We start from the raw sequence: 14,940 nt of genomic DNA, 5'->3' as shown, positions 1-14,940 counted from the left end.
AACCTTTAAGACAAAAAGAGCCACTTGGACCCGTTTCCGAAGGGGAAAAAAACTGGGAGCCGCAAAACCATTGTGACATTTAAAACAAATATATCTCCGGAGCCGCGATCTGACAGCGGGCGGGAAGGTGACGTCGGGAAGGTGCGTGACTAACGCACGCACCGCCCCATGCGACGTCACAGCCAGTACAGCGCCCGCCACAGTGGGGAGTGTTGGGATGCACAATGCGCCTCCTCCCCTCGCTAGTATCCGCCCCGGAGCCGCGGCAAAGGTGTAAAAGAGCCACATGCGGCTCCGGAGCCGCGGGTTGCAGACCCCTGGTATAGAGGAAGATGGTCTTTCAGATAACCTTGTCCCCAGGGCTTTATTGGTCAACCAGAACTCGTGACTTGTGCTGGGAGACAAATGGGCAGCCGATGCAGAATGCAGTTGGGTAACATAAGCACTATATCTCACCTGCATAAGAAACCTGGTGGCAGCATTCTGATCCAACTGTGCGGAATGTTCTGAATGGTCTTCAAAGGTAGCCCTATATTCAGCATGTTAAAATAATCAAGACAAGATGGCGTGGATCATCACAGCCAAATTTTAAGTTTTCTACAAAGGATGTGGATGGTGCAGAAATCTTATTCATGCAAAGATGGTTCTAGCCATGTCCAAGATTTGAAAATCCAGGTCTAAGACTCAGTCCAAATTTACCCCAAATAGCATGCCCCTTCAATGCCAGTGAACCTCCAAACCGAGATCCTGCCTACTGATCAGAAGAACTAGCTTTGGTTTCTGTTTGTTAGCCCTTATCCAGCCCAACATGGACATCAAACACTGGATTGCCTCTTTGCAATCTTAGATTTCATATTATTCATTGTTGTGGTTTGGGAAGATTGGCTTGAGAATGTGTAGATAACTCAATCTCAGAGCAGGAGAGGCATTGGCAGAATTCACTCCTTTCCCCTCACTGCCACTCAGAGAAGCAGAATAAGCAGAGATCATTTTTTATAGTTAATGCAGGCTGCATAAACTGGTTTGTTTTTTTCTTGGTGCACCAGGATTTGGCTCTATTTTAAGTACAGTCTGCCAGGGCAGCCAGACAGTAAGTTTATAATATGACAAAATTTCAGTCTTTTACAGATCCCTATTTCAGCAGTGACTCATGCAGTGGTGGCCTTTCATACTGCAGTACTCTCCAGAGGCACTTGCAATGTACATATTCTAAAAATACTGCTAGAAAATGACCAAATATTTGATTTCCCCGCCTGTTTTACATTTGGGTCTGAGATGCATGAATGACAGATCCCTGAACCTGTGTGTCTGACCACCCACTCACACAAATGGAAGCTGCTGTGATTTTCTTGTAGTTTCTCCATCCTTGCTAAAGAAAAAAAAATGAAGTTCCTATAGGATCTAGGTCCAAGGGTGTACATTTCCAGGGTTCAGTCTAATTGACCATATACTCAATTAGAAAGGTTACTAATCTAATTCACTGCAAGCAATGAGACTGATCACCTTCACATACCTTCAAGACTTAACTCAAAAATGTATTTTTGAAGGCGATGGGTCCCTCACCCCTGCTTAGGCCTGTCTAGAAAAGCATGCAAGTTGTAAACTGTGTGTATGGTTCCAGTCTCAAGAGAAAACACCAACTAAAATACATCCCCACCCCTAATTCTGTGCTTTAGTTCAACTCTCATATGCAAATATTAAATCAGCACTGGTTCAGTCCAAAATTTTGTGATGCATGAATTCACTGAACAAAACCAATATAGACATCTGGAGATGAACAGATTTTCCTAGAATCTATAAAGTACAGGAGAATTAACACATTGTTAGGATATCTTTCAGGGAAATAGTCCAGGATCTACTCTCCAGAAGAGGGGGGCAAACCATCTCCTAAGGGGAATATTGACTTTTCTGAGACCTTCCCAGCCAGCCCACTTCATTGTACTTTTCTTTAGCAACCTATTTAAGGAAACCAGGAGTCTCTGAATATCATTGTATTATAACAACCTGCTCAACTCCTAAATGATTCAACATCTACTTTGGTGCAGACATGCTTAGGGTTGCCATCACAATACCACAAAACAGTACATACGCATTATCCCTCACTAAAAAGGCTGTAGAGGGGTAAGTAAAACAGTATGGGGACATACACCATTCCTGGAAAACATAGCCTTGTCAGATGGCAGAAAAGTAGTCACTATTGTTGTGGATGAATCCATGAATCATGGCCCAAGGTGGTGATTGTGTTTAAAGTCATTGTGCTTGCTTCAGATGTTGCAGAGGAGGTGCATCTTCATATGACCAGACCAGGTTTTCATTTCCCACTTACCCATTCATTCATTCCATTCAAAAATCATGAAGTTTGATGGCATGATTGTGAATTGGGCCACTTGGGCCCAAGTGAAGGCAATTTTTTTGATCAGCAAAATCATTCTTTAGAAGGAATAAAGATGGTGGACTAAAACCAAAACAAAACCCTCTGCTTTGTTTTATTTTTAAATAACAAGTTTGATGTTTAAAAGTTTTGCTGATTTCAAGGAAACGTTAAACTCCTGCTTAAATCTCTCTCGCTGAAATCAAGTCTGGCAAGGTTGCGCCTATGGCATATAAAACGTGGTTCAAACCCGAATTGAGCGACACATTTCCAAACCTGAAGGATTTTCAATGCCAAATTTCCAGCTGAAGCAGAGATTATGGAAAACAAGCTTTCACCTATTATGCCAGCGCCTATTTGTGAGATAGATGCTGAAGGATTGCATCACGCTGCTTGGCTTAAACGAAGAGACACCAGTACAACTCGCCGCTCACATTCGGCGCGGGCGAAGAAAGGCCTCTCCTCGGTGCGAGTCTGGCCCTTCTGCGCGGGAGCGAGCGGAGGCCTGTTGCACGCCAGCGGCGGGCTTGTTTGCCCGGCCCGAAGTGGAGCCGGGCAGGAAGCAGAAAGTGCCTGCAGATGCTGCCCCCACTTCAAAGGGCGCCAGGAGCCCCCGCTTCCCAGCCCCCCAAGCTGAGGACAATGGAAGCCGCTGGGCGCCCCGCTGCACGCAGGGCCGCTGCCTATCTGCATGACAAAGGGGGCACGCTTGTAAATTTGCCCTGGGCTTGAGGGAGGCGCTCGCAGGCCCTTTCATGAACCAGCTCCTGGTCCAGGCCGCCTTTGAACTGGGCAGCGCCGCGGGGTCTTTCCCCGGCATGTTCATTTGCGTTTCCCTGGGGAGAGACTTCCACTTTCCCACCCGGCAGCAAGCCCAGCCCTTTAAAATCCCGACCCCGCGCAGAGTTCAAGAGTTCAGCGCCATCACGAAGCCGGCTGCTGGAGAGCTCCCGGGTGGGCGCGAACACGCGAGGGGGACGAAAAGCTCCGTCGAGGGGAGGCCCGGCTTCCCGGCAAGGCAATATAGGCAACGAGGAGGAATTATGGACTTGGCGGGAAAGTTCGCTCGCGCCCTTTTCCCCTCATAGAAACGCAAGGAAGAGATTTAAAAGTTCATTTCTTTCAGCGGCTGTACTCGGAGTATGGCTAAAGCTGGATGAAAACCACAGGCCCTCCGTCACGTTCCAGCGTTGGGTTAGCACTTGGACGGCCAGGGTCCAGATCCTTGGTCAGCCGTGAAACTTACTGGGTGGCGCTCAGCCTAACTTACCTCGCAGGGTTGTAGCGAGGATGAAACTGGATGGAAGAGAACCAACCAAGTATGTCACCTTCAGCTCCTTGGAGAAAGGTGGCATATATAAATGACATAGATAGATACATACATACATACATGTGGTTCATTGCTTGACCACGCCACATACATAATTGCCACCTGTAAAAAAGTACCCCCGAATTTATAATTTTACATCCCCCCCTTTTTTTTTGCTGTGAGTCAAGGTGGATTTGTGACATTTTGAAACACCAAATCATGTTTTAAAAGGAAACTGAGATACAAGCATGCAGTGAGCAGAATGTCAGATTTGGACAGCGGAGATTGAATGCCCAGCTATGAGGTTCGCTCTGGGACCTACCACACACAGCTGTTGGTGAGGATAGTTAAATTATTATGTAATCTATTGTCAACAGGTATCCATATTCTTGTCCATTCCCCACCTTTTTTCACTTTGAATTCCTTTCGACACTGAAGGCAAGTTTGCATTTAATTGTACATTTTGTAATTCCGCAGAAGTTCTATTTATTTCAATAAATTACACAGTTACAAATCTTTGTTTGCCCAATCATCAGCAGAAAGGTTAAAACGATAGGCTACTCCTATTATAGCTCTCATGTGGGCATAAGCACTATAAAGAGATGACCTGTCCTCCACCCCACCTACACAAGTATGGCCTCTGTAAAACTACATACTATGTGAAATCAGTTCCTTTGATTGCAAACCATGCTTCATGTTTCTTTAAAAATACTCCCAGTGTAACTCTATCCTTGACTACTCACATAAGTCCAATTTAGTTCAACAGAGCTTATTTCTAGGTAAGTGATAAAGAGTTGCTGCTTTAACAGCATTAGAAGAACACTTTGCACATGATGAAATGCATTCTGGTCTGTGAAAGCTTTATGTCACAATAAATGTGTTAGTTATACCCAATTTATTGTCACATAAGCAGTCACACTTCAAAAAGAGCCACTGAACTCTTTATTATTTTAACAGCTTATGGTGATATTAAGTAGCTCATTCTTGTACAACACCTATTTTTCATACAAAATCACATAGTTCTTTCTACCCACAATCCTACCCTGGCCTACAGATCCATCATTCTCGCATACTCTTGCCTTACTTAAGAACAAATAAATAACACTCAGTGGTTTCATACTTGCACTCACTAAAATGGATTAGAGTATAAACACAAGAATTGAAAGGTGGGAATTTACCTTTTTACCACTCTGATTATGAATAAAACAATATGATTACAGACAGTATTAAAGAGTAACTAATCTGTGTTAGGCATCTGCACATAGTTAAGATCACTTATGTATGCACTCACCACACACACACGTACAGAATCTCCACAAAAACAAAGCATATCTCAGATCCAGTGGAACTCTCCTTTCATACATAGGTGTAACCCATCCTTGCAAAACATCGAATTCTTCCATACAATCATACAAAAATATATTTTCATTCTTCTTTGCATACTAAACCACCACATAAAGCAAATCCATCACCCAGTTTAGTAGTTGCACATTATTTGTCAACAGATCAGTCCAGACCCAAATGAGTGATTTGACAGTTTCTCATTTAAAGAAGAGATGGTGGTCATCAAGACTGTGGCTAAGATTTTCCGCATGCTACCAGGGCTATGGTCTGAATCCATGTAGCAGAGCCAGAGTGCTGAAGCTAAACAGCTTTGGAGCTGGTGGGTACCTGGACTAGAAGCTGTCTAGAAGTTACGTAAACAGGTTTGAGTTCTATTGAAGAAATGTTTAAGAAAAGTAGAATTTAATCCATCCGTCCATATTAAACCCACCCTTAAATCACATCTCGCCCCCAGTCACTTGCTAGTACATCAGATCCAGTAAAGAGAGATTTCTGTTTGCTTAACTAGGTTCTAAGTTTGGCATTTGCTCGCACAAATTAGATAATGTCAGGCGATTCTACTCATCTTCCTCAGGACACCCAAAAGAGCTGGTTTTGCCATTCCCAATAACCACCTCCAGCAAGGATCTGAAAAGGACTTGCAAACATTCAGGATCAGAACTGAAACAGTGAAACTTTATTGCATACAAAGTGCAGTAGCTTCATGATAGCAGCTTCCAAAATTATAGATCTATAAAGTAAATAAAGGAGCAGTTTAAAGTATTGTAAGCCTGGCTGATTCCCAGTAATGGAGCAAGAAGAAGGGGAATAGAATTATTAAAAGTAAGTCCATGCCCATGTCCTATAATGATCCAAAATTTGATTAGACACCATGTGGAATATTGATTTTTCCGGACAAATACATGAGTGCATCTTTGAGGCTGTGCTTAAGCAGAGCCACTTCGCATCTTATGTGAAACAATTGTTTATATTTTAAAAGCTATATGTAGCAGAAAATTGGAACATGGACACTTTTTTGTCAGTGTACACAGACTGCAATTCAAGATAAACTTACTAGAAGTGAGTGTTATTGAACATAGTGGAACATTCTTATAATACCTCATTGCTAGCAAGTATATACTAAAAACAAAGTGTAATGTGCCCCACAAACAAGAGAGCTCATAAGCACAACAGCTACTTGATTAATTAACACAAGCCCCTGCAAATGGGGCATACTTTCCCCAAGATGCCACCTTTATTTTCTTATTTTAAAACAGAAACACAGAAGATGACCCTTGAAATGTAAAATAATGTTGACAAAGCAAGAAGATTGCCCACCCCCTTGCTAGTTTAATAATAAATGGGTAACTAACACATCAAAATACGTATATTAACCCCTTCCCCACAATCGGTCCTTTTTCAAAGGGTCTACCAAAATAAAACAAAAAATATTTCCAAGTTACCAAAATATTTGCAATCAAAATATTTGCAATCAACATATTGCAATTTCCAGGTTACCAAACTATTTGCAATCAACATAGATTGCTTTATCCATCAGAGTTGTCTCTCAGCATAATATTTACCTGCAGAGGCTGTCAGTAATCTAGACTGAGAAAATGTCAGTTTACTACAGGCTTACTAGATGAGAGAAAAATTAACTTGTGACTCAGTGCTAGAATCTGAGTGAAGTGTTTGACAATGATACTGAAAAAGGCGACAGTTAAAGGTAGCTATTTGAAAGTTCTAGCCATCCATTTTATAGCAAAAACATACATACACAGCCATCAGCCCAAACCATAAACTACATGTTATTAATGTTATATATTATCTTCATCCCGTCTTATGTTCTTAGAAATCCTCCATTGCCACCCACTCCTCGGACCTATAAGCTTTATAATTTTGTCTATAACGTTTACAGAAAAAGAAGTCATACTTCCAGGTAAATCTCTTTAGTCATAGTCAATGTGATTAACATATAGTATGGATCATACACACACTAGCTAAGATCCACATTTAAGCGCCCTTAACTCTGTGCTGAGTTGTGACCATTGTCTTGGATATATGAAGCAAACTCGAACTGAGGCCATTTGTCCATCTACCCCAGGATTGCCTACTCTGACTGGCAGAGGCTCCCACTAGGTGCCACTTCTTTTGGCCAGAGATGCTAGAGATTGAACCTGGCACCTTTTGCAAGCAAAGCACCAAGTTATTGACTCTCTCACCAATCACACCTCACTCACGGACAAATCTACATGTACAGTATGAAGGTTACGCACGCCAACCGCATATACTCTGCAGGTTTAACTGCTAAGCGTAGAGTCTGAAATGGCCCTGGGTTTGCAGCCAACCTCTCAAGCACCCTTTCATGTTAAAATGCCGCTTGACCACAAACTCTTGTGTCTACAAGTTGATGGGCGAAAGATAATGAAGAGTAAACCTTATAAAGTTGACAGCTCCGTCCTACTAACCAGCAACGGAAACTCGTGTGGGGCTTGCTGAGCGAAAAAAGGAAAGGCAGAGAAACAGCAGAAGTTGGTCTCCTGCGTGACCTAAGCAAGCCCTCTCCCCAAGAGCAAGGAGGAGGAAAGAAACGGAGACGGTGCCTTACCATTGCCGCTGTTGGTGGGGACGGGGCGCCTCATCCACTCATAAGGCGTGCGCCTTTGCGCATTTGGCGAGAGCTGGGGCAGCGAGCTGCTCATAGGCGGAGGCAGCAGTCCAGAGCCCGGTGGCTGAATAGGATTGAAATCAGGGGGGCTGTATCCGAGCTGCCCCGGGTTGGCGACAGAAGAAGGGGCTCCTGCCCCATAGGAGTGCCAGTCCTCTTTGGTGGGGGTGTAGGGAGAGCCCCAGGCGCCCGCGGGTTGCCCATGGTGAGGATCGCTGTTAATCCCTGGCACGTGGTGGTAGCTGGCAAACTCCGAGTACTGAGGGGGCACCGGCACGTAATTCTGAGGGCTGAGGTTCAGGCTGGGGTGCCTGACCGGGTTGGGGTACATGTTGGTGGCGTCCTTATCCAACAGGTATCCCACATACATCATCCCCAAGTGGCCCTGCGCGCATAATGTGTGCGCCCTGTGCCACAGCCGCCTCTTCCCAGGCCTGCCCTTGCCGATCACTCGCAGCTTCTTCCTGATTAGCTGCTCACCTGAACTTCTTGGTCAGTGGTGCGGTTTGGTTTTTTTTTCTTTTCCTCCCTTCACTTCCCCACTTTGCAAAGGCACCTCCCTGAGGAAAGGCTTTTTATTGGGCCAAGCTCCCGGAGCATTTGCATTGAAAGGCAGGTTTGCATTTCAAAGTGCAGGAATCAAAGGGAAGCCACTGGGTACAAATTACTCAGCAGATAGAAATGACGGGGTGGGGGGGGAGAGGAAAGGCCCTGACAGAGGAGGTTATGCTTAGATGGTAAGGAAGGCCTGAGAAGTTCCCAGAGAATACAAAGAAATCCAGGCACAAAAGGGGTCATCAGGTAAAGGGCCCAGGAAGAAAACGGGGAGGGGGGGAGGGAGAGGTGGTATTTCCATGGGTTTTCCCAGGCAGTGGTCAGGTAGTCGGTGTCATTTAGTTACAAGACCGGCAACCTGGCATCTCCACCACTTGGAGCACCTGATTAAAAAGAGACTGACAAAAAATGGAAAGGGTCCTAAGGGATTTTTGTCTGTTCGTTTTGCATTTTAGTTTCTTAAGGTCAGCTCTGTGGAAGCAATGGTGTTTATCATGTGAGAAAAGCATAGTTTTCCGTGCAAAAAATGGGACACCGATTCCACTTTTTAAATCCTTCTGAGACCCCGAAGCCACATAGCCATGCTGGAGTGGTCTTTCTAATAATTACCGTACATCCCAACCATTTTAGATTGTACATAGGCTGCCAGACGTCTGAGAATGCATTAACGGGACATCCCAGAAACCTGGGCCTAATATTTGCCTGGAGATATTGGGTGGGGAAAGCTTTACCTTTATAAATATTAACGTAAGAATCGGGTGAGTCTACGTTTTCTTGAAAGGTTCAGTTTTCACAGCTTCCTGCTTCAAATGACCGTAACACACACGCAGATTTATCCACTTTGAAGAACACATTCTTATTCTTATTATTAAACTATTCAAGTAGAATCAACTGCATCCATTCAGGAAGAGGATTTTAATAAGAAAAAAAACACCGGTCTTTTAAAATCACCACCACCATCATTGGACAACCGTTTTTCCTGGTTGTCGGAAGTGTCCAAAGAATGACAGGCAGCAGCGCTGAGCTTGTTAAAAGACGTCGTGCTCTTCCAGTGGATCTCGCCAATAAACACCTCGATGAATATTAAGAAAGGCAGCTGTTAATAATGCGAAACGCTAATCCTCATTGCACTACACCTTTGAAAGGAGCTTTTTTTTTTTCATTAACATTTTCGAAAAACAGAAATCAAGTAGGGAAGCCGGAGGAGGAAGGAAGAGAGAAAGCAAGAGCTCATTTATCTTCGGGTGACGCTCCTCTCTGATGCGAGGTCGTAATACTACTAATTGGCAGGAACGCTTTCCAAAGCCAGCTTTTATATTTACGTGTCTATTCGAAATATTTGCTGCCCGCTCTTCACTCAGCAGTCGATTTAGGACATTTATTACATTTTATTACATTGCCATTATAGTTCTCTTCCGCCCTTCCTCCCGCAGCGTCCCAGCGTAGCGAACAAAACATAATCAAAACTATCTTTGGAGCCATTAAAAAGGTTTAAAACTACATCTCTAGTGTGCCTCTCTCTGATATAATATTATTTATTTATTCATTACATTTGTATTCTATCTTTTCTCCAGGGGCACACATGGTTCTCTTCCTCCCCATTTTACCCCGCCCCAAGAACAGCCCTGCGAGGTAGGCTAGGCTTGGAACAGTGGCTTAAAGGCTTAGTAACAACCCCGTAACAACTGTCTCAGTGTGTGTGTATGTGCACCTACATAGACACACGTGTTTACACTCTCTCTTCTTCGGTGTTTTTTGGAGTTACAAAACAAAACATTCACTGATATTGACTCTGGTAGCTAAATCTCCCTCCCTGACAGGGCAAGAAACACGGAGCATGGCTTTCAGGAACGATAGTGAATCCTTTGGTATTGAAAGAGGACAGTTCTCTGTGTGGCATAGATCAAATTTTTAAAAGAGCTGTTTGCTATAATAAGAAACGCCAACGCGGCTAATTCAAAGGAGAGGGGCTTGCTGATGATACCAATAAGATAATGTGGGCAATGAAACCCATAGGATCTCCGTGTAAGGTGATTTACTGCGCCGAGATTTCAAACCACTCTTCCTGCGGATCCTGAATTCAGGAAGGCTGGAACCTGCTGCTGGGAACCACCCTCGGATTTCCATCCCCAAAAGCCTCGTGTGTGTCAGGGCTTGCCCTCTCCAAACTGCCCCCACCCCGCCAGCCGTGCCTTTTATCCTTTTGAAGGCAACTCACACCTACACGTTGCTAGAAGCCCAGCCGTTGTCCCACAAGCGGAGGAACTCCTCCTTCCTTGGGGAGAAGAGGAGCGCCCCTAACAAAAGGCGCATGCAAAGCAGGGTGGTCGTGCTCCACGGCAGGGATTTCTCCTGCTCTCACTTCCTTATTTTACTTGGAAGAAGAGACAAATTCAGAAGCCCAGAAAAGAAAAGAAAAAGGCACAGGCTGCAATCCTCTCCTTGCTTACTAGATAAAGTCTCACTGATTTTAGAGGGTTGTACTGAAAGCTGAGTCCTGTCTGCCTGCTTGAGTTTGTCCAGGGGTCTCATCACCCTCAGCAGGGCTCTGAAAATGTTTCCAGTTTAATTTGAACAAAGACTAACAAATTTATTACAATATAATATTTTGTGAACTGGAATATATTTATCAGATGCAGGAAATGTGGATAGGTGAAATGTTATCCTGAGACACATGCCACATTTGGGGAGTGAGGAGGTTGTAAACTGTTAGATACACCACCAATGTGTGCTTATACCTGCAACTCAGGATAACATTTCTTGCATCTGATGGAGTGAACGGTGGTCTTCAAAATATTAGCTATAATAAATTTGTTAGCCACAAAACTCTTTGGTATTTCTGTTGAAGCAGACTAGCGGGCTACCCCTCTGAAGATGAATGAGTCTCCAGCTAGATGTTGCACTCCTAGGAGTAGCTCAGCCCCATGAGATTATAGATTCTCAGTCATTTAAAGACCTGATGGGCAACACAACTTTAACCCCTAGCAAAAAAAAATTTAATAGTATCTGTGCTCCTAATTCAAATTAATCTGTCTCATAAACCATAAACACTCAAGTAGTGCACAAAATCTACTTAGGGAAGTGCCTATCTCTCTGTGTGTGTTGAGGCCGGAGAAATGGTAAAGAACGTAATGGTTTTTGCTACACTATGACATTTTCTCTATTTGTACATAACATTCCCAGTTGTACACACACCGTGGCAAAGTGGTCAATTGATTAAGAGACCTGTCTATTACAGGTGTCATTTGGATCTCCTCTGAAAGCACTTCTTTCAGGTTTGGCTCACAGTTTAACAGATACAGAAAAATCTGAAAAAGCAAACCTAGGTCAGAAGTGCTTGTTTGCCTTCTGTACAATAGAGATACTTCTATTGAAATGGGGATTGTTTTAAAACCCCATGTTTTTATTAAAGTTTTTCAGTACCTCTGTTTAGATAGTTGATATACTGTCAATGCAGTTATGTGATTGCCACCTTCTCCATATGCCTTGGGTCCTCTTCAGAGGCCCGCTCAGTGGTACCACCCCAGAGGGTTTGAGTTGTATCTTATAATTTAAGTGGTTTTATTTATCTTCTACTAGAAAGGGTAGCTTTTATTGTTTCTGTTGTTTAATTTTAACTATTGTAATTTATATTTAATATTGTAATTTATTTTGTAAGCCACTGAGAGAACAAATGTTAATGGGTGGCTTATACAAATTTAGTAATTAGATATTATAAAGGAACATTGTGAAATAATACAAGGCAATTTCCACAGAGTTTTCTAATCCAGAATTTCCCTTTCAATTATTTTGAGAGTGTGTTAAACACATTCAGTGGTTAAGTACTTAATTCGTTCCGGAGGTCCATTCTTAACCTGAAACTGTTCTTAACCTGAAGCACCACTTTAGCTAATGGGGCCTCTTGCTGCCGCCGCGCCACCGGAGCAAGATTTCTGTTCTCATCCTGAAGCAAAGTTCTTAACCTGAGGTACTATTTCTGGGTTAGCGGAGTCTGTAACCTGAAGCATATGTAACCTGAAGCGTATGTAACCCAAGGTACCACTGTACTTTAACTCTTTGCTTTAAAACAATTGAACTCTCTGGGTAGGATTCCAATATTTGACTGGGCTGTGCAAAATGATTATAATTGCCAAGCGATAGAAAACTATACAGTGTACTCTAAGATTTTAGCATGATCTCTGCAGAAAACAATAAATAAATGCCTTTTCTAAGAATCTTAGCTAGATCTTGGTTTTAAAACGGAAGATATAATAGAATCATAGAATTGTAGAGTTGGAAGGTACCTCAAGGGTCATCAAGTCCAACTACCTAAAATCTAGAAGGAAATTTAAAGCTAATTTAAAAGTCAAGCTTTTGCGTTTTTAAAAGTGACTGTCATAATTTGAGGTGCTTGGTGATTTCAGAGTCTTCCTAGTAATGAACAGGGTTAGGAATCGCATAGCAACTTAATTAAAAGTCTAATTAAATTAATATTCTCCCATTTTGTTTCTTTTTAAATATCAGTTGTACTTATCTTGCAGGTCAAAAGAAAAAAAGATTATGAAAGTGTTGTAAATATCTGTTAAAATGAAAAAAAATTTCCCATGACGAGCAATTTGCTACAAAATCTTTCACAACTTGTGGATGACCTAACATTACAGGTAGCCATGGATAATTGTGGGAAATGCAGGTGAATGAGGGAGTTACAAAATGATACAACACTAGATAACATAGTCTTAAAAAGAGCATAGCAATCTGAAGACTTTTTTGTTGTTGCTATTGAAGGGGCAATACGTTGCATTTATAAAACAAACAAGATTACAACAGAAGCCTCTCTGTGTTGGGTAAAATGGACTTATATATTATGTGCAATGACACGTCGTCATGAGCAAAGTTGATCAAAGTATTTTTAGTGTTTGCTGTTCTAGATTTACTGAGAGGGGAGAGATATTAGGAGAGCGGTGGAAAGCTCATTTAGAATGAAAGCTGCAGCATAAAGGCAAGTCCAATTCTGGGATTAATTCAGAAAGGGATTGGCAATAAAATGGCAGGTTTATAGAGATTTTGGAGCACCTTCCTTATTAGGGAAGGCTAAAATGATCTGAAGCTTTTTAGTTTAGGGCAGCAAAGGAACACTATAGCCCTCCAGATGTTGCTGGACTACAGCTCCCATCATTCCTAACCATAGACCCTGCTGGCTGGGGCTGATGGGCATTAGAGTGCAACAACATATAGGCAGGCAGAGGCTCCCCATCCCTGGTTTGAAGCAAGGATTTATTTATAAAGCTGTGTAAAATTATGAATAACTTAACAATTTCCCACACAAGTTTGCTTTATACTGATACAATATAACTTGGATTCGACTGACATTAAGTTCAGGACCAACAAAAGGTAGCACTTGTTCACATGATGAATGTCTTAGGAAATTGACTACAAAATGTGGTATTGGCTACCAGCTTTAAAATGGGTAAGAAAATTCCCAGAGGAGATGTCTTATCAACAACTTTTAACTCTGACAGCTAAGTGATACTTCCACAAATAGGGGCAATATAGCTGTGAGTCAGCATCCAGGCATTGAGAGAGGAGGGGACATTCCACCTAGGGATAGAGGTCCACAGGGGCTGCAAGGTGATTACTGTCAGGGGTGGGTGGAAATCAGGTTAAAATGTTGAGGATTATCACAGTTAAGACGTTTATATCCCTATTTCCCCTTAGGGTATCCAGAACTTGTGAAATCTGTCAAAGCCAATCAGAAGCAGGGTTACAGGAGAACAAGCAAAGTTATAAACTGTGATCTGCCAGCACACGGCCTTGGTCTTGTAGTCTGAGAGAAAGAGGGAAGTGTGTTGCCCTCCATGATATGCTCTCTCAAGAACTGCAAGTCCTACTTAACAAGTTCCAGTGATATAATGTAGCCATGTTAGTCTGTTGCAACAAAAACCACAAAGAGTCTTGTGGCACCTTATAGGTTAATACAAAAGTGGATTTCAAGTGGATTTCTTTGGATCATATGGATGGATAATAAGAATAAGCAGAAATATTCTGAATCTAACTTTTTGATAGTTTAATAAACATATGAGATCAATATAGACAGACAATGTGTCCTAATAAATCGTATGTATGTACAGTAATATATGGAGAAGGGTTCAATTTTGGACCCGTCGTAGGAGATTTTGAAGTATGGAAAATAAGCCTAAATTAAAAATGATAAACTGTGTTATACTGTGTTAAAGTGATGATAAAATGAAGATTTAGGAATGTACTACCGTAAATGTACTAAATGTACTAAAACATTGAGGTCTGGGAATACTTCAGGAAAAGAGCAAATAAACTGCTTACTTTGTGCAAGTTATCAAGACCACTGTGTTGGGCTGATGATGTATTGGCAAACAGCAGCAGTGAAATCATGTAATCTATGAAGTATAGTTAGCAAGAAATGTTGGAAATGTCAAAAGGAAAATAGAGTTCATTTTCATATGTGATGGACTTATCTGGAAACAAGAGGATATCTGGGCAAAGGTAAGGGATAATATAATGTTAACAGCACATAGCAAGTGGGAAATAAATTTGCCATTATTAAGTAATGCAAGAGATTTGCCTGTTTTGTGCACATTGTAGTAGTAGTAGTAATAGTAATAGTAATAATAATAATAATAATAATAATAATAATAATAATAATAATATTTATATCCCACCATCCCCAGCCAAAGCCTGGCTCAGAGTGGCTAACAACAG

General features: G+C 42.2%; 1 protein-coding gene across 1 annotated transcript in view; it reads right to left on the bottom strand.

Annotated features, from left to right (window-relative positions):
- CDX1 (caudal type homeobox 1) overlaps nt 1–8,189 on the bottom strand; it is a 32,396-nt gene extending 24,207 nt beyond the window's left edge. The window contains exon 1 of the mRNA XM_083488533.1: nt 7,612–8,189. Within this exon, the coding sequence (XP_083344659.1) occupies nt 7,612–8,044 (433 nt within the window). The 5' untranslated portion in view covers nt 8,045–8,189. The remainder of the gene's footprint in view (nt 1–7,611) is intronic.
- Nucleotides 8,190–14,940: the final 6,751 nt, after the last annotated feature.

Source organism: Podarcis liolepis, assembly GCF_965112155.1.
Source record: "Podarcis liolepis genome assembly, chromosome: 2".
Classification (NCBI taxonomy): domain Eukaryota; kingdom Metazoa; phylum Chordata; class Lepidosauria; order Squamata; family Lacertidae; genus Podarcis; species Podarcis liolepis.
This window is presented reverse-complemented; position numbering and strand designations above follow the sequence as displayed.